This window comes from Ptychodera flava, chromosome 20 (assembly GCF_041260155.1).
Source record: "Ptychodera flava strain L36383 chromosome 20, AS_Pfla_20210202, whole genome shotgun sequence".
Classification (NCBI taxonomy): domain Eukaryota; kingdom Metazoa; phylum Hemichordata; class Enteropneusta; family Ptychoderidae; genus Ptychodera; species Ptychodera flava.
Window position 1 is genome coordinate 10884483 of NC_091947.1, and position 23218 is coordinate 10907700.

Here is a 23218-nt window from a genome sequence, read left to right on the forward strand (position 1 = left end):
AGTTTTAACGTTAAAAACAATAACATTTTTGGGGAAATCTCTTGTATAATCCCATAATAGTCAATGTTAGATATTTATCATGTAACTACAATTAGTACATAAGTGCGGCCGTTTAAAATTTGACCACGTGGAGAACACGATCATATTTTTATATTATTTTTCGGCTATATGTACTATATTTTATACATAACTTTTCATAATTCATTTCACATGAAACGTATCTTCTGTAATTTGATATCTATTTCTTGATTTAGATATTGGTTTTAGAGTTATTTCAATGTCGATGGTCTATTGCATAAATATATATATGGATTCATGCCTATAATATTTTGAACATCGTATATTTTGGTACTAATTTCTTGGTCGTACATAACTTGCAAAATGCAAAACATGGCACCATAAATTAAATTGTATTACTCCACTTTCTTTTGTTTTAACAAACATGAAAGGTAGGGAAAGTAAAGCTAAACACAATCCTGCACTTTTGTCCGTCACGTCCGGGCTTGGCACTCCCCGGATCTCTGCTTGCTTTTACATGGCTAGTCAGCTGGCGAGTATTTTATTCCTTTCCATGGTGTTTACATAGGCTAAGACAACAAGTTTAAACGACAATCCTAAATATTTGCCAATCATTTTCTTGTTATCCACTTGACACATACACCCAAGACCTAAGCAAGGTAGTGTTGGCTGGCCAATTATCTGATCAAATGGGAACCTTCCTATACAAACAGTGACACTGTAGTCCAGATTGAAACATAAATCTCAGAGAATTTACGCAGTTTTGTATTCACAATAAATCATTTGCACATTCAGTGACATACAATTACAGAAAAGCTATTACCAAATTTTGAACGTTTTGAACATGTCAGCCCAGCTAAATCTGAACTACTTTAAAAAGTATACTGAGTGTAGAAGCAATAATGAGATCGATCAAGTATCAGATACATGCTTTTTAAACTATTGAACATCCTTTGATTTAAGTCGTAAAGATTAGAAACGATAATTAGATCGGTTCAATATGGGATATATCCTGAAAATATTTTACTGAAGAATGTCAGCTAAACTTGAGCCAATTTATAAAGTTTAGAAACGATAATTAAATCGACCAAATATCGGATATATCCAGGAATAAAGTACCTAATAATAGCTAGCTGAATTTCTGCATATTTATAAAGTTTAGAAATTATCATTAGAGCAGCTAATATTGGACAATCCCTATTTTTGTTATTGAAGAAAGCCAAGCTATATGACATATCTTTAGACACTTATTCTAATTTATGAAGTTTGGAAACGATAATTAGAGCAGCTAAATATCAGGTATATCTATTCCATAATATTTTGTTAATGAAGAAAGTCCAGCTTTCTGATATATCTATACAAGTTTTTCTTCAGGAACGCCCAGGTAATTTTGATGTAATGTATAATGTTTAGAACGATTATTGGATCAGCTAAACTGTTGAATTAGCTGTGCTCATTGATACAGTTTATAAAACAAACTTGAAACAAAATAATTTAATATACGATGCTGATAATATTTTGAGATCATCCGTGACTATGATTTTGGCTGACTTCTTTCATAAAGACGTGTTTGATAAAAAATTATGTTTCAGGAAATTTGCCGTATCTGTGTACCCCTAGAAATATGATCCCAGTGGCGACTAAATTATATTAAGTTCACTTCATATTTTGACATACGTCTGTTACAAACAAAACGGATTTCATATAAGCATTATATTGCCTTCTGTATTGTGTGGAGCAAAAGCAAATGGTAAAACGTAAGATAAGCCGTAATTTGAAATGTAATCTTTTGGGGTATTAGGTAAGTCTTGGTCCTATTTCATGAAAACTGTAAAGGATATTTGTATATTACAAAAGATCACCTTAAAGAAAAATAAATCGCTTTGCTAATGATACCCCACAACCAGGTTATGTATAAGTTAGGCTCGGCATATGACTTAAACAAAGACATGGTTAATAAAAATGTTCGTGGGTCTCAAAATCATGATTTTGCGGTACCCTTCAACACATGACTGTGACAGCTGTTGCGTCCAAATATTTTTTCAGTTAAAAGTCTATTTCATATTTGTGACACGGCCTTCTAGCAAATAAACATTTCACACAAAGGCATTGCCCAAAAGTCTATTTCGTATTTGTGACAGGTCCTTATAGCAAATAAAACAGACTTCATACAAGGCATTACCCTTTATTATATGTCTAGGTTAAAAAATTGTAGAATTTGACGTTTAACAACAAGATGCGATTCGCAATACTTTGACTTTACAGTTTCCTTTTCCAATTTTTTTTCGGTTAAAAGTCTCTTTTATATTTTCATATGTCTCCGTAGCAAATAAAACAGATTGCACACAGAGAATTGCCCTTTTAATATGTTTAGGTAAAAATTGGTAGAATTTGAGATAAGCAGTGACAGTAATTTGCAATATAAAGTTTGGGGTATGGGGTAAGTTTTGTCATATTTTATAAAAGCTATGGAAGATATTGCATATTAAAATATGTCATCTAAAAGAAGAATAAAATCCCTTTTCAATGTTAGCCCACAAGCTAGGTTATGTAAAAAAATAAGCTCAGCAGATGACTTACAAGAAGACAGGTTTAACGAAAATGCATGCGAGTTGGCAATACTGTAATTTTGCGGTACCCTTCAAAGTATGACCGGTAGACCTATAGCATCCCAATATTTTTCCTATCAAAAGTCTATTCACATTTTGACATGTCCCTGTAGCGAATTAACAGATGTCATACAAAGCATTGCCTTTTGTGTTATGCCAAGGTAAAAAAGTGGTAGAATTTCAGATTTTGGGGTATTGGGTAAGTTTTGGTCCCATTTCATAAAAAATCTATCGAAGATATTGCATACTACATATGTCATTTTAAAGAGGAATAAATTTCCATTCTAATGATATCCGACAAGTCAGGTTATGTTAAAAAAAACTTAGCAGATGACTTACAAGTACTACAAGAAAAATGCACGTGGGGAGCAAAATGGTTATTTTGCGGTACCGTTCAAAAGTCGACCATAACAGTTATTGCATCCCTATATTTTTCCTGTCAAAATTCTATTTCGTATTCTAGGGATCCCAAGGCTTCTAAAAAGATAGGTTTGTTATCCTGGGGGTGCAAGTAGACCCCTCTAGCCCACGGCCTAACATATCTTGACTGCTTACATAGCGTCATCCTTTTATAGGATCTAATACCGTGCATTTTATGCATAAGAATTGTGTTTTTTGTCTGTATTTACCCGTTTAACAAGTCAGGTGGTGAAGAAAATTAAAAAGAATTTTCAAATAACTATTTTCACAGTTTCTTATTGACTGCAGTTGACATTTACTAGGTGAGAAATACCTGTCTGGCAGCCATTTTGAGAAAATGGTTGCCATGGCAACGCTTCGGTAGATTTTCAGTGGCTCGGTATCTGAATTTGTTCAGCACATATTAAGACACATTTGAGCCAAGTTTGGTGCTTTTATCACAAAATGCACAATGGGTTTGCCATGCCGCACCATTAATGTAACATTTCTGGTAGATTCGAAGTGCATGTTTTTCGATGATGATGATGATGATGATGTGCATGTTTTTCGATATTTAACGAAAGCATGTGCTTCTTTTTTGAAATAATAATAAACCATTGAGTTCCGGGACGGCTTCGGATATATCATCTTTTTGAATAAACCTCCTTTTTCCTGACGTCTTGTCGCTCATGATATTTCTCTACTGTGGTTGCAGTTAAATTCATCTCGACAGTAGAAAGGCAAGGGTAATTTTACCTGATGTTGTGGCTTTTGTGATTGTGATTGCAATGCAAATGAAAATGGTATATATTTTATTCATCATCTGCGAATGGTATTCATTACGATAGTCTGTGAGCAGATACAAACAACTTCAACGAATTTACAAATTAAAAAAAGCAGTAATGCACCTTTAAGTTCTTACAAAACTGATGTCGAATACCTAATAACAAGGTACCATCATAACTTCACTTAAAATATTATAATAGGCCTACTAACCCATAAACTTGCAGAGCAGTGTTTATTCATTGTTAGTTGGCATTTCTACATTACTATGGTTAAGTCTTGTCTTGTAAGGCATCACCACCGTGCAATTTCAAAAGAATGGTTCGTTAAAGAACTTCCATGGATCCACCACTATGTCTTCGTTTTGAAATATGCAACTCCTTGTGTACGTTAATGTATCTACAGAAACGGTTGAAAACTATGTTATTTAACTTTGTCATTTCAAATAAATGCCTTTCCAGTACAGACGTATTATAGCTCTCCTTGTTCTGTGACTTTATTTTTGGATGGATAATGCTCAAACTTATCTCAAGTAATATTAATACAATCGGGATCAGCGTGTAAATTTTGGTCCCAGAGAATTAAGATTTACCGATATTTGAAATTCAAAATGGCCGCCATCCCTGTGTTAACTCTATGGAGAAAAATAAAATTTTCGATTTTCGAAAGAGAAGATGTCGAGAAGTTTTCTTACGCAAAAAGCTTTTAAATGAACCCCACAAATGGTAGATCAGAAAATATGTGTTAAAGTTTGAGAGTCCAAATATCCGACCCCGGGGCGCATTGTACTTCAAGGCTACGTTGATAAAATTTGAACACTAGACGTTTTAACATGATGTTAGGAGTCGGACAAGCAATTGTGTTTCACAAATAGGATGGCAGGAAATACATCATCGGTTATAGTTGATGATCGGGTTAAAATGATTTATTGAACGAATTTTCTCGGCTTTCTAGGCATTTATCTCTTACACAATCAGAATACAAGTCAATAATCAGGAAAAAAATAATTACCAGAGAATGTAAATGCTCTTTAATGGGCCGCCATTTAAATGCGTTTGTCAAAGTCCTTAATTGAACACGTCATGTTTGTATAATATCGCGGAGTCACCAAAGATTTTCCGATGTCATGCCGACGCAGCCCATGACTGTTTGATGTATACGTCGAAGGTCTCTCCCACACTTTTAGGCAGAGTTTCAATACAAATTTGTGATAATGATTTTATATACGTATAGGAAATGTATACAAAACTAAACCAAACAGTATATACAGCATATTATACGTACAGAAACATATGCTACATTAATGTTATTTCTTTGTGTACTAAATTTCGCTTACAATCACATCCTTTTAGCTAAACCTCTCCGATAGCCTACTAATTCTTTTTTTTTTTTTTTTACATTTAGTCTTATTAAAGATCAGAAAAACCTGTAAGTTCAACATCGCGATACAGAGATTTACATAGATGAAAATTGGCAGTTACTATCCAATACTATACTCTGAATCGATTTCCTTGCATCCATCTCAAACGATTTCAGACTCGTGCAAGACGGCGAAGACTCCACAAATGTAGCAAGTCAGAAGAATGAAGAAACACAGCCGGTCAAGAACCACGGACAGGTACTTCCATGCTTGCAGAAGCTGTAAGGAAATTATAAATTAATATTTGTAAATGTTATGTAAGATAACTTGCAAAATGTCATTCTGAAAACTTCCTAATTTTTCAGAGCATTTTTTGCTTACTATCTTATTTCTGTCTTCTGTTTGTACCCTCGTAATGTGACACCATTCAGAAAATTGCTATTATCGGTCGAAAGTAGTTGTTACCTCGTACAAAATAATGGACGCAATGAAGGTTACGGAACAAGATAGGAACAATTTTACGTGCAATATAGCGAAACAGTTTATTCAAGGACTGTTCATAAGTCTATAAACAAGAACTACCGCACCTCGCTATTCCTTGAGTCGTCTTTTAATGTGTCGCTGATGTCTTTCACGTTTTGGGCGATAGCATATATCATTGACGTGTTCTTGCTGTGGGCTATTTCCTCGGTTTTGCCAGATTTTTGTAATTCACCGTAATCTTCAACAGACACTAAATCCATGTGGCTGTTAGTAAGTACAACATTTTGGGCAGTCGGATCGATAGCATTCATTCTACGTTTAAATGGCTTCAGACCTAGGAAGGGAGGCAGGATTTCAAGAAAGACACGTCGTGTCTTCGAGTTCATGGCCAAGTCGATCTCAGAACGGTGATGCACCCTCAGCATAAAGATGCTGATACCAATGGACACTGCAACGATGCCTGTGTTGAAGTAAAGAAGCTGAAGGATAAAGGCACGGATTCTGACGTCACCGGCATGATGTCTGACACTATAACACTGTAGAGTGAGGTTGCTATGAGGATGGACACGGAGAAAGATAACTTCTCCCCGGCATCGCAAGGCAGGAAGAAGACCAAGAGTGTCAGCACGCCCAGCACGATGGAAGGTGAAATAATGTTGACGATGTAGTAGAGTGGTTTCCTCTTCAGATGTAAAGTGAAATCGACCGCTGTCCAGTTGCTGTCATCGATATCACTGTAGGCGAATTGCTTTGATGACGAACTCCCGACGACGTCCCATTCAGTGTTCTGGAGAAGGTACCAGAGAATAGCCTTTTCCGGCTTGGCCCTGATGGTCAGCTCGTGCTGCAATAGATTCCACGGTACAAACGATATGGTACATCGCTGTTTATCGAATGGAAACTGGCGAATATCCAGAGTGCAGGGAGTTTCCATGACATCTTGTGGTATATTGCGTACCGTACCGTTGTAATACACCCCAACAGATTTTGTTTCCGCCATGTAATATCTATCGTTTGCGCTACAAAGGAATGTAGAAACATAAAAGGTAAGCGGTCTCATGGCACCAGTCATTTACATGTGTAAAGAGAGAAGTAATAATACTGACTGCTATGCCTTTTGGTCATTCACATTTTTGTTTCTTTGCACAAGGATATTCATATTTCAGCTGATAATATTTCTTTACTGCATATTTACCTCCTCAAGTTAGCCACAGTTGGCATCCATAGCCAATCCGTTGGTACTATTGTCCTACTGATTCCGCCAAAGTCATCAGGGTCCCATACGAGACGGCCATCTCTCCATCTCTGGGGATGAATACAAGCAATATTCTGCATGAGACTGTGTTATATCAACAAACTTCTGGTGCAAAATGAGATACTTAACAAGACAAGTGAAAAGTTTTCTCTCTCAAAGAGCTTTAAAATGAGCCCCCACAAGTGATAGCCCAGAAAAGAATTGAAGAAATTTGAGAGTCATAATATCTGTCCCCAAAGCTCGTTTTACCTGTCATTGCTCTTATTTCTATTTTACTTTGACAAACAGGGTTGGCGGTCCTTTTGAAGATCGAATATCACAAAATATCGGATAATTTGTTTCCCTAATTCCAAACTTTGCAATGATGGTGATCCCTGATTTTTATTGTTGATTTGGTAAGAGAAAGTTTGTAGGTTTCACTAACGAAAATTTGAGCAAAAGTTTAGGTTTTTCACTTTGGAGGCGCATACTGTCTTAATTCAATGCAATAATTATCTGGATGTGATGAGTGGTTAAGATGGCCAAATTAAACATATTGTTAGCTTACTCTCTAGTACCCCATTCATGTGACAAAATAGACCAAATTTTTACGACCAAGGTTTGAAAACTCAATAATGTACACGTCAAGGAAAGGAAGACTTTGAATACGTGGAATAAGAATAATTCATTGAATGCATAAATTGTTATTGTCAAAGTTACAAAAGTTTGGCCAATCAAAATTTTCCACTGTGAAAGAGAGTTGTATATGAGCATTACTTTTTCGGACGGGTGAAATTGGTTCACACATTCCAGAAGTCTAAGATCTCTACTGTAAAGTAATGGCAATGCAGTCACGTAAATGACAATACTTGATCGAATAAATTACGAAGTCCCTTTTGTTTAGATCAATCGGCGAATATGAGATAAGAACATTATATGGTCGTCTTTACATTCACTTAAAAGCTGTCTAATTTAAGGTAGTATGCTCGTCGAAAGTGAAAGACTTAAACTTTCGCTAAAACTATCCTTGGAGAATATTTTAACCATTCTGTATCAAAATCAAGAATAAAAATCGGGATCACAATGCAAATGTTGGTCCTAGAGAAACAAGATTCACCGATATTTGATATTCAAAACTCTGTTTTAACTCTAGGGAGAAAATTGAATTTTAAGTTTTCGAAAGACTGAGACGATAAAATGTTTTTATACACCAAGTTTGGACGGTCAAATCAAGTTACAGTATTTCTCTTCCTACCGTAGTCGAGTCTTGTGACTTTATATGTGTACAAACACAGTCACAAGACAATAAATCAAATAAGCGATATATTTATTCATCTTGTGTGTTATCTGTTTCACAAAAGCTTGTGTGAGTGATATTTAAATGTTAAAAGAGGACACTTATTACAGATAATTTGAAGTGCAAAAAACATTTGCCCGGTCCGTTCGGAATTGAAAGTGATCATTTGTCTTAATAATAACAAAAACTATAGGAACACTTTTCTTGGAAGGGAATGTTAATTATGACAAGTTCACCAATACCTGTTCTGTCCAGCCCCTGGTCTTCATAATCTGTAGTTTTTCATCCTGTTAGCGGAAAAGCAAATCAATATGTTTTCTATTTGCTTTAAAGTACTTAGATATCATAACGAAACTACACAAAATATGAGCCTCGCTTTCAACCTTAACAAGTTTAATACATCTTTCCATACATTCGATCTAGCATGCTCGAATATCTAGTTACGATATCGATTCATATATTAATGAAATCAGTGAACGTAAACAAAATAATAGAGACTTTAAAAAAGGGCGCCGATATATTTCACATGGCTGTAAATCAATTCAAAATATATTCCAGAGAGTCGGAAAATTACTTGTGACATAATGTTATATTTTTGGCTTGAATTCGTTCGTTGCAATGATAATGACTTTAATTTAAAGCCATAATGTTGATGCCACTGCCATGGCTCCATAAGAAAAGGCACGTGTAAAAATTCTTGTAAGAAAAATCAGTTTCGATAGAAAGTCTATGAAATCAAAATCTTGTCCCTGCAATCAAGAGGCTTTAATATAAATCATGCGATGGTGGCGCCATTAACAATGAAAAGTGATGTGCCGTTCATAAATTATCGTATGGGCTCCAGTTGTAGAAGTGTAGTTAAATTTATCCTTCCCTTCATATACCTTTGTCAGAATCGCCTTTCAATAACTTGAATATGTCATTTTCATATTATCATTTACTTCGGTCTATGTTTTAAACACTGTCTACATTGACGCCTCTAGAAATAATCACCACATTTTCCATGCACACAATCACGATAATAATTGTAACAAGTCATTGTACAAGACACTGCCCCCACTTGGTTGATAAATTTGCAAACCAGTGACGGCAATCATGGTAAAGTGATATTGGTCAACTTGAAAGCATATCCAAAAATGGCTAAGAAACTATTTACCTTTTATTGATGTGCATACCTTGTGCATTGCTGATAGTAAGAATGTTATTAGTCAAGCTAAATTTTTTGTTTCAGTTGGCTATATGTCATGAGTAGCGGGTATATGAAAAAGTCAGAACGGAACGTCCGCGTAGCAACCATATTAGATTGTATCGCGAAGAAATTTGACATGCATATGTAAGTAACAATGTATTGTCATTGTGCTGAGTTCGAATAAATTTGGTCCAGGCATGTGTGAGTGAAATCAGAACAAAATGGCTGCCTGGCGGCGATATTGCACCATATTGCTGAAAATATTATACATGCCTATGGATGTCATGGTTTATTGCCCTTGAAGCAAATTTCAAAAAACAACATTCATGACCTGTTTGTGTAATGGCTCAAGACATAAAAAAATCGGAACAAAATGGCTACCTATCGAAGATGTTGGACTCCACCGTGAAATAATTCTGTGTGCACATGCAAGTCACTTTGTATTAAAGAAATCAGTCGAGACTGTCTGAGTATTGGCTTTAGGCATGAAAAATGGAACCAAATAATGGACCACACAAACAACCAAACAAAACAAACAAACATTGACATACATTACTTATGTGCCATAGTGTCTTATCTTTGTACAAAGCTTAAAAGAAATCGGCTTAGGTATGTCTGAGATATCTGAGCGGAGGCACGCCCGCCACCCGATCTATAATTTCCCAGACTTCGACAGCGGGGACTAATACTCACCACATCCAACAACATCAGAAGATAAAAGGTGACATCCAAAACGATAGATTCGCCATTTTCTGTTGGCCTCACATGTTTACTGTAATTGCTGAACAGGTGCTGTTGTAACCGCTCTTCTATGTCGTAAACACTGGCTGCAAAGGGGACGGTCATAACTTAGTTTGGAAAGAGCAAAACCGGAAGAACTTGAATGTCAGATAACTAAAACCGTTGTTTGAAATTGAATGGACAGTAAGGAAATTGCAATTCCTGCACCACTCATCAATGGCACAAATCCTCAAACTCAATTCAACTCCCTTTTCAATTTTCTGAGAAGAGCAAACAATCAATTGCAGACCTACCACATACTGTTTTTTTAAATGTTTATTGAATAAACAAAAAAAGACATGGACAATAAAAAAGACCAGAAGAAAAAGAAAGACAACACAGAGAGAGAAGTAAAGCTAATCATCATAAAAGTTGACAGAAGCTCCCCACTTTTCAACATATATCCTTTGTCTATCTTTTGAAATTGCTACATACTTTTCAGTTTTGTAAACGTATTTCACGTACAATTTAAACTGAATGATATTTGGCAGTGAATTAGCATTTTACAACTAAAAACATAAAAACGTCCATAAGGAAGATGAGATTTAGAAGTACACTAGAACTCGAACATGAGTCACCAAGTATACAGTATATTGCATTAAGCGTTATGGTATTTTGTGTAACCATTCGAAATCCCTCCTTTACTGAAATCCAAAATGATTTATATAAATACAATTGTATGTTTGGTTTGTCCCTTAAACGTATTTCAGAATTATAACAGATCAGTTGTTGGCAAATATATACCTTGTCAACGACACTAATAAAGTTATTCTGCAGCCATGTTGAAAAAAAAAATTCTCTTAAGAAAACAGAACAAATGGGGTTTAAAAGATCAAAATCAGTCTTGTCTAAATTAACATAATAAAAGTGAGGACCACCGAACTGGAAAGTAAATATTTATACCACTTACTGCAAAATGGACTATTATTATACAAGAGTCTGATGAACCAGGCGGATTTAAGCGTGAGGTTAAAAATACGTAAATTTGTTTATTGAAGACCCCATTTTCATACATCTCGTTTACCGCCCCAGAAAAAAAATTAAAATTGAAGTATCGTACTTCTTGAAGTAGTCACTACTCGGTGAAAGGAGAGACATAAACAGTTAAGTAAACTGTGAATTAACCAATGATTTGATAAATGTTACTTTCCCGTAAAGAGTGAGTCCCCTACCCTGCAGTGGCTGCAGTAACTTCAACGCCTTTTCAAAACGTGGATAAAAGTTGGCTGCAACCCAATATAATCTATTGGAATCTGGATACCAAGAACATTAACATCGCCATCTATCCAAATTAGGGAACATTTGGTATTGATATCGATACCCGTGTTAAGTGACCTTACGTAACACCTTGCATTTATCATAATTAGGTTGCAACCATGAAATTATGGAAAATACATTCAATATATCAAGAAATGCATTAAGGGAACCAGGATCTGGTTGAGTTGTGAAATTAGTATCTTCGGCATATTGTGAAATCTCATTTCCGAAGGGGCTGTTTTATGATCTTTTAATTCTTTACAACTTCATACTCGAATTACCAGCATTCCTACCACATAATGTTTGTATATAAGATTTATTATAAGTGACAAATTAAAGAATGAATTGAAGCAAGGGCATAGTTCTCATCGACAGATATTTTTCGATGAAAACTTAAATGCGTCAGGACGAAGCAACAGTTACTGCACAGTTTAAATTGTTAAGCATTTTTCACATTAAAAAGGATCCGGTGTTCGAAGGTTGACAAAATATACTATAATATGGATTAAAAAAAATAATGCACTACTTACCGGACGAGTCACCTATTGTCAAAGATATGACAATTACATTAATTCCGACGATAACCAACGAGAATGACATTTTGCAGTGGTTAGCTTCCCGCGCCGCCGAAACACTGCAATCAATCCAGTGATTCAAAGCATCTTATATACCTACTCAAAGACAGCATCAGCATGACATTGCAAATAGGCTAATCCAACAAAGTCAAAAGAGTGACCCTACAAGACGCTTTCATGTGAATTCTTTTATAAATACATTTAAATCGCAGTATCCTGGACCATTGATAGAAAATGAGCTCTATTTATCTTGCTGATAAGGAGCCCGAGGATTATAAGAAAATCAATGTTCTAAAACTCTAGCGCGTCAATTAAAGCCGTGAACAATTCTTTACGTTATTTAACAAACCTATATTGTCTGAGGTGAATTCCGACCAATGCTTTGTACTGCTTCCTATAATGTTTCGCTTAAATTGTGTTGAATAAACAGTTTTTACATGTTTTTTCAGGGTACCAATATTCTAGCATCATAGATGAGTCGACACAAGGCTGGGGGAAGAGCAATAAAACGATTAACAATTGTAAATAAAAGATACAATGCAGAAAATATTCCAAACATTCCTGAGAAACGATCAATATGCAGCGGAAACACCTCTGTCCATGTTGATACCCACGATAGAGGAAATTACTGCCTTAATCCTCGGACAAGTATGATATTCCACGTTGCTGACGGATATTCCCCTTTTTAAATGAAGAATTTGAATGTTTTTAGTTGAGTATATATTTGTTGCAAATGTGGTCGGTTCAGGTGAACCAAAAACAATATCTTTAACAAATCCCTCTCGAGGGATGTGTCGAGAAAGAGTCCTAAAACCATGTGTCAAAGTATTCACACCCTAAAAATACAAAAGAGTGCTGTCGCGCTGTATGTTATCGGATATCGGACCAATGCTAATTTTGTAAACATATTGCTTGCCTTGAAAACGTAGAGAAATGATCGGATAGGTGGATAGGAAGATCATCTGGCAACAGCTGCTCTTTTATGATCTACTCGTTAATGACGCTGTGTCTGTAAAAAAAATCGCCAGTTATTTCATGCAAATGATCGACAGCAGTCACCAGATTAATTCTTTCCTTTGGAACTTTATGGCTTTCCTGAATACATGTAGAAATTTTGTCTGTATGGCTTTGTCTACTCATTTAGCATGACATTACTCTTAATTCCTGGCGCAGTGATGTAAATATTTCTTGTTCCATAAGTGATCTCCAAATAATTAGAAAAAAACTTGAATTGGTGCCAGTAGGCGCGCAGACTTGAGCAATGGCGTCAAACTGTATATTTGTAGACTCGTCGTTAAAGGCTGTAGATTATTTTTAAGAAACCAAAGATGGATCGTGAATGGAAATAATTTTAAATAAAGGAACATTTTAAAACACTTCGTGATAAAGCAAAATGTCTTACTTGACGGTAAGTATCAATACTCTACACTAATTAATTGTTTTGTGCCTAAGGACAATACGTTGCAAAATCTATTATTGATTTCCAGTGTGTGCAACAGAGTAAGTCTTGTTTTTCAAGGCTGACTGGTTCTCAGGTATTTGCATTGATTCTATCAGGTGAAGAACAACTCAGCGCTCTTGTACACACGTCCTACGTCAGTGTTTACAACAACTTCACTTTATTCCCCTACCCTGCTCAATTTTATTTTCAAGGTTTTGAGAAGTAACCCAGATTTTCCCGCTCCTTGATCTGTATGATGGAGTCCTTTAATACTTACCTATAAAGTCATCATTAATGCAGGTTCATTACTTTAAAAATAAAATTTACATAAATTATGATATTGTATTACCTGCCAGTCCATGTAATAATTGATCTATCGATGAAAGTATTGAATAAGTATACATTTTCATCTCCTCTCACGAGGTTTTGTGCGGAGGTACAATAATAATGTCGAATTCGAAAGCATACAATCGCAAACCTTCTAAAAGCACATAGCTCATCCTGCAAGCAGATACTATAGTACCCTTATCATTGAAAACTTACACCAGTGTGTTACTTGTCTTCTTCACAGTCTTTCATCGTGTACAAATTTTGCTTTTTTCAGAATATTCCGAAGATGCCAGTAAAATGAACAATCGACGAAATGATGTAACAGATCCGGTCTAGGGCAAGTCATGACGGACAAATACATGCTTTGTGTGTGATATCGATTGTCCATCGGAAGTTACCAAATGCACTGGAATTCCTATGCTGAACTTTGATGTTGCCTAGACTTTGCGTAACCCTTTTCAATTACTTTCACACTTTTTATAGAAAAGTAGCATTCTTACTAAAACACAAGATGTAAAAATATGTATAGAGCGAAAAAACAATAACGAATGATTGAAGCGAATATTTAATCATTTGTATAAAGAATTTCTTCAAAAATAAAGTGCAACATGGTAGCATGGTATTTGTGGACGCTCAAATATCGTCTGAAAAGAATTAAAGGATTGATTGGAATACGGCAAGAGGATTTCCGTACCAATCATATTCTAATAAATGTATTTTTTGGTAAATATACTGCTGCACAACTATATAATTAATATTAGAATGATAGAATTAATTACCCTTGTCAAGATGATCGACAATTCGAGATGTCGTGTTGAGGATCTTTTCTCTAAAAATAAATCGTCGAATAATATACAAAACTACACCTCTTAAGTAATTTGATTCATAAGAAGATTAACGCGCGATGATAATATGATATTCCACTCCAAATTTCTAAAGGCGGTGACTTACTTTTCCCAAGTAGTTTATCATGAATGAAGACAACTTTAACAAGAATCTCCACTCCTGGCGAGATCTTGCAAGAGAAAGACATTCCATATACCAGTTTGTAAACATACCAAGGTGCATGTGAAACAAGCCACTGATATAGTAATTGATGTATTATTAACGACATTGGTTGAAGTGTTACTTTTCTGATCAGATGAGGGCTCACTCTTGCTATGTTTAAATAGAAATACACCCGTGCTAAAATGTATCATTTCAGTAACCTGGATTCTTTTGGATATTCAAACTACGAAGGGACCAATATTAGATGCCAGAAACGTACCAGTTTCCCTACGCCACAAAAGACGTGTGAAATAGTTAAACTGCTTTTAATGGACATAGAAATGTGGAAATGACCCCTCTCTTTAGTTAAATGAATCTGTTAAATGTGCCATTGATACCAAAGCCGATATCTGACAGGTATTTTACCGATAACAATGATCGATATTCTTCCCATTGTAGGCCTTCATCAAACATCGAAATCTACCATGAATATTAATAAAAATGGTATAAATGAGTTAATCAATATTGGTCATTCTATCTCTCACTGCATCTTGGGCACTTGAACAAAGTGACGGCAAGACGAAATAAAAACTATAACAATTACATTACAATGGCTGCAACTATGACTATGACGATTGATAAGTTATCTGATGAAAAGATGGCAGATCCCTGATGCATGCCTGAAGTACCCGAGCAGGAGGATTATAACTGTCTGGATGTTGGATTGATTAAATATTGACAGCTAACGATTTGTAAGCACACAATAACACGTCTAATGTCTTGATATACTTTCAAATTTTGCAATGGCTATATCTTTACATTATCATAGTTGACTCATACCGAGTTGGATCTATATGAAGGGAAATAATACGGCTAGTTTTCAATCGAGTTCGAACCCACAACATACGGCCTCAGTCGCCTAGCGGAGAGGCCACAGAGAAAACCGCTCGGCTAAATCTCCACTCCCAAAAAAGAGTTGTTCAATAGCCGGCTAAGTTGTTACATTTTTCTGACTGAGACCGCTCCACACGTTGTAGAGTTCGTGAAGCACTCACGCACGCATGCTCACTATCATACATCGCACATACAAACTTTATCGAAGCGAAGCAACGAATTCATCGCTTTAACTGGGCGAACAATATCCTCGGGGACAATTCTGTCCACCAGCAGAGCTACCAACCCAATAAGTTTAGCCGGGTAAATTTAGTTTTATTTGACATGAAACATTTATCTGATTGACAAGTACGATATGTGTAACTTCCACAAGCTTAATTCACTGTAACGTTTAAGCTTAAGAACAACATTATAATACCGATGAACATTTTAGTTACAGATTATAACGCGTATGACAGTAAGGATACATCCTCTCTGTCGTGAATTGTCAATCCAACGGTAAGTGACATCGAGAATAATTGACTCTGGTAGGTATTGCTCACAATTCCTGAAAATGTTTCTTCCATAGTGGAGCAATGTCAATCCCCCAACGTTTTAGTGAACATATCTAGCTATCATCGATCACCTTATTGCAGGTGATTCGCATGACTTGTATAAAGTTTACTGAAAACGATCACCCGAGCTATACTATTGGTTCTTTCTATTCGTGAAACGTAAAATATCAATATGCTACATTTAAAACTTGCGCTCTTTAGCTCAATAGCAATTAAGCTTGCAACAATATTGACGCAATGCCAATAACGTAGAGAATCGACAGGCTGACAAAACAGATCCGGTCCAGTACCAAAGCAACATACTTCCATGATGACAAGGGCTGTAAAACAGAAGAGATAAATAATGCTTGAGTCAGACAATCATAAATTCTGTTGTTATACTTTTGTGACTGTTTAGTAATTTTGCTTGTCAAGCTGTTTATCAATGCCATCAAATCTTTGATGGTCGTCGTCCCCAACATTAATCAATGAAGAGATTGGGGTTATTTAATGATAAATTCTAAAGACTTCTGTAAGAATGCTTCTTCTGAACGCTTTCAGACAGAGTCCATTAGTCATTTACAAATGTTTTCATAGGCTTTTAGATACCAATAGGATTTAATACCAATTTAGATAAAATAATTACCTCTTCATATGTAACAGACAGTTCTTTTGAGCTATTATCTTGGATGTTCGTAGTTCTCATGCCTGACACACTGTTGCTTTCGCTTATCTCCCCCGTGGCTGTGTTCAAGCCCTCGTCAGCGTGTTCATTCACGACATCTAAAATCTCTATATTGATATTCTTATTGGGGGGACTGTCGTTCATGACTCCATTTTTTGGGTGAAAACTCTTCAATCCTAAATATGGAGGAAGAACCTGAAGGAAGATTCTTCGAACGGTTGAGTTCATTGGTATTTTGTTCCGAGGTCGATAGTGGAACCTTAGAACAAAGATACTGAGAACAATCGACACTGCAACGATCAGAAAGTTGAAATAAATAAGTTGCATAATAAGAGGAATGGCTTCTGACGTCACAGGCATGATGTCCATTACCATGACACTGAAGACAGAGGTCGAGATGAGGATAGACACGGAGAACGATAACTTCTCTCCGGCATCACACGGCAACCAGAAGACAAAGAGAGATAGACCCGATTGCACGATGGAGGGCAGGATGATGTTGACGATATAGTAGAGTGGTCGTCTCTGAAGATGCAGGACGTAATGAACGCTTCTCCATGTTTTGGTCACGTTTTCATCTTCTGTGACAAAAATATCACGCACAATGGACGACGTGTTTACTAGGTCCCAAGCGACGTGGCCATTGTACTTTCGCAATATTACGCCATCCATGGCTCTTATCGTTAAAATTTCGTTTGGAAGATACGGAGAGTAGAAGAGTAACTCGCAATTTTGTTTGTCGAATGGAAAGAGGCTGATGTCAAGGGTACAGGAAGTTTTAAATTTGTCGCCCGGGGAGTGAACTACCATTCCATCGTATTTCACACTTGCTTTCTCACTCTTCGATAAGTATGATTGCTCCCTTTCTCTGTAAAGTAGATTTAAAAAGTGTTCATGAGTGAGTAAGCAGGAGACGATATTCCTGAAAGACTCGGAGTATTAAGGCAATTTTTCAATTCCTTTCAAAAGTGAATTATATGGTAAATTTTAACGCTGTGATATGGTATGTCCCAGAACAACAAAACTGAAAAAAATGTATAAGCTATATTTGCATAGGGCAATATCTTCAGGCGACAACAAAACATTTCCCGAGGCAATGGGCTTATACTCATGAGAATTCCAAATATTAAAAATCTGCTAGTATACAGCAGTGTTGCTGCAGAGGTGTGTGAACGCTAAAACGCCAAATTAATAATGAACTTCGTAAGGCTAAAATATGGCTTCTAGTGATACATACATGCCATCAATCTTAATTGAAGGTACCCAAAGCCATTCTGTAGGTACCAAAATATCATAGATTCCATTAAATGTCGCAGGGTCCCATTGCAAACGATTGTCGTTCCATTCCTGAAAGTAAAGTTTAGAAAGAAATTCCGTAAATTCTTGATCGAATTCTCCACTCATATCACCCAGTCACCTAGCGAAGGCACCACAGTCAAAACCGCACGGCTTAATCCCCACCCATAAAAAGAGCGGTTCAGTAACCGAGCTAAGTTGTTACAATTTTTCTGACTGCGACCCCTCCACACTGTAGAGTTCGTGAAGCACTCGCACTCATATACTCACTATCACACATAGTAGACAAACCCTATCAAAGCAATGAATACTGTAGCTCTAGGTCCTTCATGATATGGCTAGACTGTTGTTGTCAGTCATGTGATGCGGTAATTGATTTAAAGACAACTTTGAATGTAACTGTGCATTCAAAGTTATCTTAAATCAATTATTTTAAACTGAAGTTTTACGTACCAAGTCTCGATAGATTTTGTTGAAGTGAGTCAACTGCTCCCCATACAGGTCATATGTCATATTAGTCGAATGACGATTGAATATTTGTGGAGTAGGTCGTATCTTTCTTTATAAGACAATTTATGATGCCTAAGAGAATATTCAGTAAGCGAAAAATAGAGCGATCAGATCGACTGTCTTTCCCTTTTCTAATTATTATCGTTTCCTAAATGATAACAAAGTTTAATAACATTTTCATACCTGAACTGTCCATCCGCCCGTCTTCAAAATCTGCTGCTTTTCGTCCTTTTGTAAAGAAATGTGGATAATGAAAACATATCGATAGGAAAGCAAATATCCTATATTTGTATTTCTCAGTTGTGCCTTTTTGGCAAATCATCTGTTTTGATGACCAATTCTGAAATGCGGAACAGCGAACTTACACTATATAAAGAATTTAAAATTATGACTCCCCAATCCGTGACGAGAAACCACTTTAGGCCGGGAAGAATAATAAATCGTTCCTCAGAATCCTCGCTTCAACTTTCGCCAATTTGCTCTTTTGAAATATGTACTTCCGCAAATATATACTTCCGCACTGCAATTACTGCAGAGCTGTCAGTTAGTTTCTCGACTGTTCACCCCCCCCCCCCCGCCCCTTCGGACTTCGAATGAGATTTTTGTATCATGAAGTTCGTGCACAACGACTATAAAAAATGAATAGAGTCGATATTCTATGCGGTACAACTCAACGGGAGTCGACTCCAGCGGTGTGTACAGGCATTTAATGATTGAGTTAATGAAAATCGAAAAAATTAAAATATACGGTCGCTTAAAAGACAACAGAGCAATTGGTTTACCAAAGGGTATTTTTGTCATGCATTTTTTACAGATTTATGTTTTCTTCTATGAGCATCAGGAAATCCTCAGTATCAACACTGCTGTGTGTGTAATGCGTCTATTATGTGGGACAGTTTGTAACTACCGGGAGATTTCGCTGCTTGGTAAAATTAAACTTTAAAAATCGATCGCCGTTTCTGTAGCTTTGCCAAACTAATTCTGAGGAGCAATTTTTTATCTCTCTCGTGCCTAAATTTTATATTTTCCCTTTCACACAATTATTATTTAAATAACTATGTTCCCTTCCCCTTAGATCGCTAATTTGTTTCCCCAAGGTGATTGTGTATTCAACGGAATGATGTTTTCCTTCGAAATAATTGAGTGACTTAAACGTTTTTGACTGCTGTCTTACAAAAGTATTTTCATTGCTTTTTGTTTCACCTGTAATTTTTCTATGTAAAGCCATGTTATTTTTTTCTATGTAAATTTAATGGTCCATCAACCGTTTATTTCTATAGAAGCACTGGTTTCATGTATATAGCACAAATAGTACGATAACGTGATTTTGTTTGCATTTATGAAACCGAAAACTGGTATCCACCTCCTACACGTACAAGCAAGGCGACAAATGATTTCTTGCGTTAAGAAGAGCATAATTCCCATGTAGGATTGGAAGAAGACATATTAGTACCAAGGAAAAATATTTCGTTTATGCTCCAATCACATAGAATCAAAATCGAATAAATTGTACACGCCCGTGTAAATAGAATCTCCCCGCTGAAAACTATTGGCAATTGAATACGTACCACGTCGTGGAGTGTGGCTAATCCAACACCAAAATGATAAAAGATAGGTTCACCATTTTCGTTTGGTCTGACATATTTGCTATAATTGCTGAAGAGATGTCTGTGTAATCTGTCTTCTGCTTCATCCATACGTTCGGCTGCAACGCAATAAGAGCGATCGTTACATTAGTTAGTAAATACTCATTTGGTTGGAAGAATAGTATTTTTCAATTTGAACACTAGATGCCCGTTTGGTAAACTGATTCTCAGGTGGCAAAAGATTGAAATATGATGAAACAGACAGTTCAACGTATTTGAAATTATAGTAATTATAGTTAGGTATTGAACTAAGACAGGTCTATATCGTCTAATTTTAGTGTTAGATAATTTGAGAAAAAAAATTCCGAACGATTGGTTCTACTAGTAGCTTTTGCAGCTGACCTAACTTTACATTTCATCCTTTCACATTTGTCGGGGCAAATGATCAGTGATGGACCATGGCATTTCCCGTAACCCTGCTTCCCACCTACAAAGGAGAAACTTGGCTGGGCTTAACTTGATTGGTTTCCAAGACACCTGACTGAAGTACTTCTTTTCGACGTTACTTACCCTTAGCCTGAAAATTTAGAAACAGTACAGTGACTGCGATGATAATGACTAACAATAGAGACGGCAGAAGAGACATGGCAGAGAGAATGTATCCTTGCAGCCCTCTTCGTCACCAGAAAATTGTGATCGACTTTAAATTACTGTAAATGCTAATCGATATTAAGATGCCATTCATCTGTAAGATGGCAGGGCTGAAATTTCACGAGCCATAATTGTCGAGCAAATACCAGGTATGACTTCAGAGGAAGTCAATCATTATTGACATTTGTCCGATACAAGTTACCATTAAACTAATGTAATCCGTTTGCAAGATATACACACATTTTGGCTACATTGAACGTTCAAGGCCAAATTGTCTCTCCAAAGTACCTCCTGTGGACGCACTAATAAAACTTTACAGGTATTTGTCGTCTTGCAGGCAGTACAATATACACATGTTTTGTGCATGCTTAGTAAAGGAAAATTAAACTCGCTGAACTTAAGTCCTTTGTACATGTCAAACCTTACCACAGTAAACCATTTAACAATGTGTATTGGTCAAACTATGGCGGTAAAATGGTCAAGTCGTCCCATAATTTGAAAGAGCTTTGAATTGAAACATTAAAGTATTTATAGTGTGTGGACGAATCGCTCGATGTCAATATTTGATCAACCTAATATCTGAACACTTTTGTAGAACTGTTTGAACTGAGCTTTATGACTACTGAAAGCATACATCATATGATGCCCCATCTTAGCGTTCGAACAAAACGACTTTGCAATAAATCAATGATGTTTTCTTGTACAATATTATTATGTTCATCATTCTTTTTTCAAGCTTGACGTCATGTCGTTTATTTGCCCAGAATATATTTAGTGCAGCATAGATCAACGTAATAACGTCATTAACTTTATCGATGTCCCTGAAAGCTTTTGATGTTCGACGAGGCCATAATCTTATAATGGGAAGACTATCGATCATTATGACTGTAAAAAAATACCTGTAAGATACGTCTTTTCTTTTTATCGTTCGACAAGTCAATTAAGCTAACAATAACAAAGAAGGAACATTAACGCATTTCGATGTCCATTTAAGAAAGTTCAACTTATTTTAATGATGACATACTTCAAAGCACTACAAGAATGATGAAATAGCCAAATGGATGCATTATGTTAGTATGGACAGTGCAACGTGTTACCATTCAGTAATGAAAATAGTCTGAATAGTTACGTTTCGTTCGAAACGACATTATATTAGATGCGTAGGTCGGTGCTACCTGTCGAACTGTTTATCTCTGCTTGTCTGTCTGTCCCTATGTATGTATGTATGTATGTATGTATGTATGTATGTATGTATGTATGTATGTATGTATGTATGTATGTATGTGTGTGTGTATGTGTGTGTGTGTGTATGTGTGTGTGTGTGTGTGTATGTATGTATGTATGTATGTATGTATGTATGTATGTATGTATGTATGTATGTATGTATGTATGTATGTATGTATGTATGTATGTATGTATGTATGTATGTATGTATGTGTGTGTGTATGTGTGTAGGTAGGTAGGTAGGTAGGTAGGTAGGCAGGCAGGCAGGCATGCATGTATGTACATGCGTACGTAGCCACTTAATTTGGCTTTCCCATCCATCACAACTGAATGATTGCTGTTTCAAAGTCATTTCGAAACCAAAGTAGTGGATGTCCTCTTATTCCATAAAATTCGAGTTTCCGTAAAAAATATATTATTGTTGATGGTGTCCAATGTCTCCTTAATATACCAACAGTTGTGCAACCATTATCCGTTTGATCTGTTAATTCTGCAATAATATCTGCCGGGACAAGTTTGCTGCTAAAGCCATATTGAGTTTGTAAGTAATGTTTTTCGAGAAAAGAGATAAGCTGCTTATTTAGGAGTGTTTCAGAAACTTTGCTGAAGACACACGAAACTGAAATTGGTCTGTAGTTTCCAACATCGAAAGGAGATCCCTTTCATAAAGAGTTGTAACTTTGCATCAGGAAAATATCCATGAGCGAGAGAAAGGTTGATGATGTGTGCTAGGGGACTAAAAATGTAATCACCAGATTGCTTGACTGTGTTAAAGGGTGAATATTGTCATGAGGAGAGCCTTTTTACAACCTAGGGAGCGTATTTCATTAACGACATCATCTGCAACAACAGGATGAAAGAATAAGACTCATTGTGATTTCTCCTAAGATAATGCTTGGAGTTGACATTGCTTGTACTTTGTGACACCAAATTTTGACCAACATTTGTAAAATATTTGCATTAAACGTCAGCAATTTTTGCACTGTCAGTCATTTCTTCGTTATCAACCTTTAATTTATTCGGAGTTAAACAATTTGTAACATTATTATTTAGGATTTCATTTATAACTTGCCATGTTTTCCCACAGTTGCCATGTA

General features: G+C 36.1%; 2 protein-coding genes across 2 annotated transcripts; both read right to left on the reverse strand.

The window, feature by feature from the left end:
* Window positions 1-4225: 4225 nt before the first annotated feature.
* Window positions 4226-12046, reverse strand: LOC139120009 (neuronal acetylcholine receptor subunit beta-2-like). The gene is made up of 6 exons (XM_070684002.1): window positions 11940-12046; window positions 10066-10199; window positions 8426-8470; window positions 6848-6957; window positions 5757-6671; window positions 4226-5448 (listed from the first exon to the last, which is right to left on the reverse strand). The coding sequence occupies exons 1-5, from the start codon at window positions 12007-12009 to the stop codon at window positions 6071-6073; spliced, it is 960 nt and encodes a 319-aa protein (XP_070540103.1). The 5' UTR covers window positions 12010-12046; the 3' UTR covers window positions 4226-5448; window positions 5757-6070.
* A 4000-nt stretch (window positions 12047-16046) lies between these two features.
* LOC139119620 (neuronal acetylcholine receptor subunit alpha-6-like) lies at window positions 16047-20918 on the reverse strand. The gene is made up of 6 exons (XM_070683464.1): window positions 20817-20918; window positions 20229-20365; window positions 18844-18888; window positions 18092-18201; window positions 16816-17722; window positions 16047-16510 (listed from the first exon to the last, which is right to left on the reverse strand). The coding sequence occupies exons 1-6, from the start codon at window positions 20890-20892 to the stop codon at window positions 16403-16405; spliced, it is 1383 nt and encodes a 460-aa protein (XP_070539565.1). The 5' UTR covers window positions 20893-20918; the 3' UTR covers window positions 16047-16402.
* Window positions 20919-23218: the final 2300 nt, after the last annotated feature.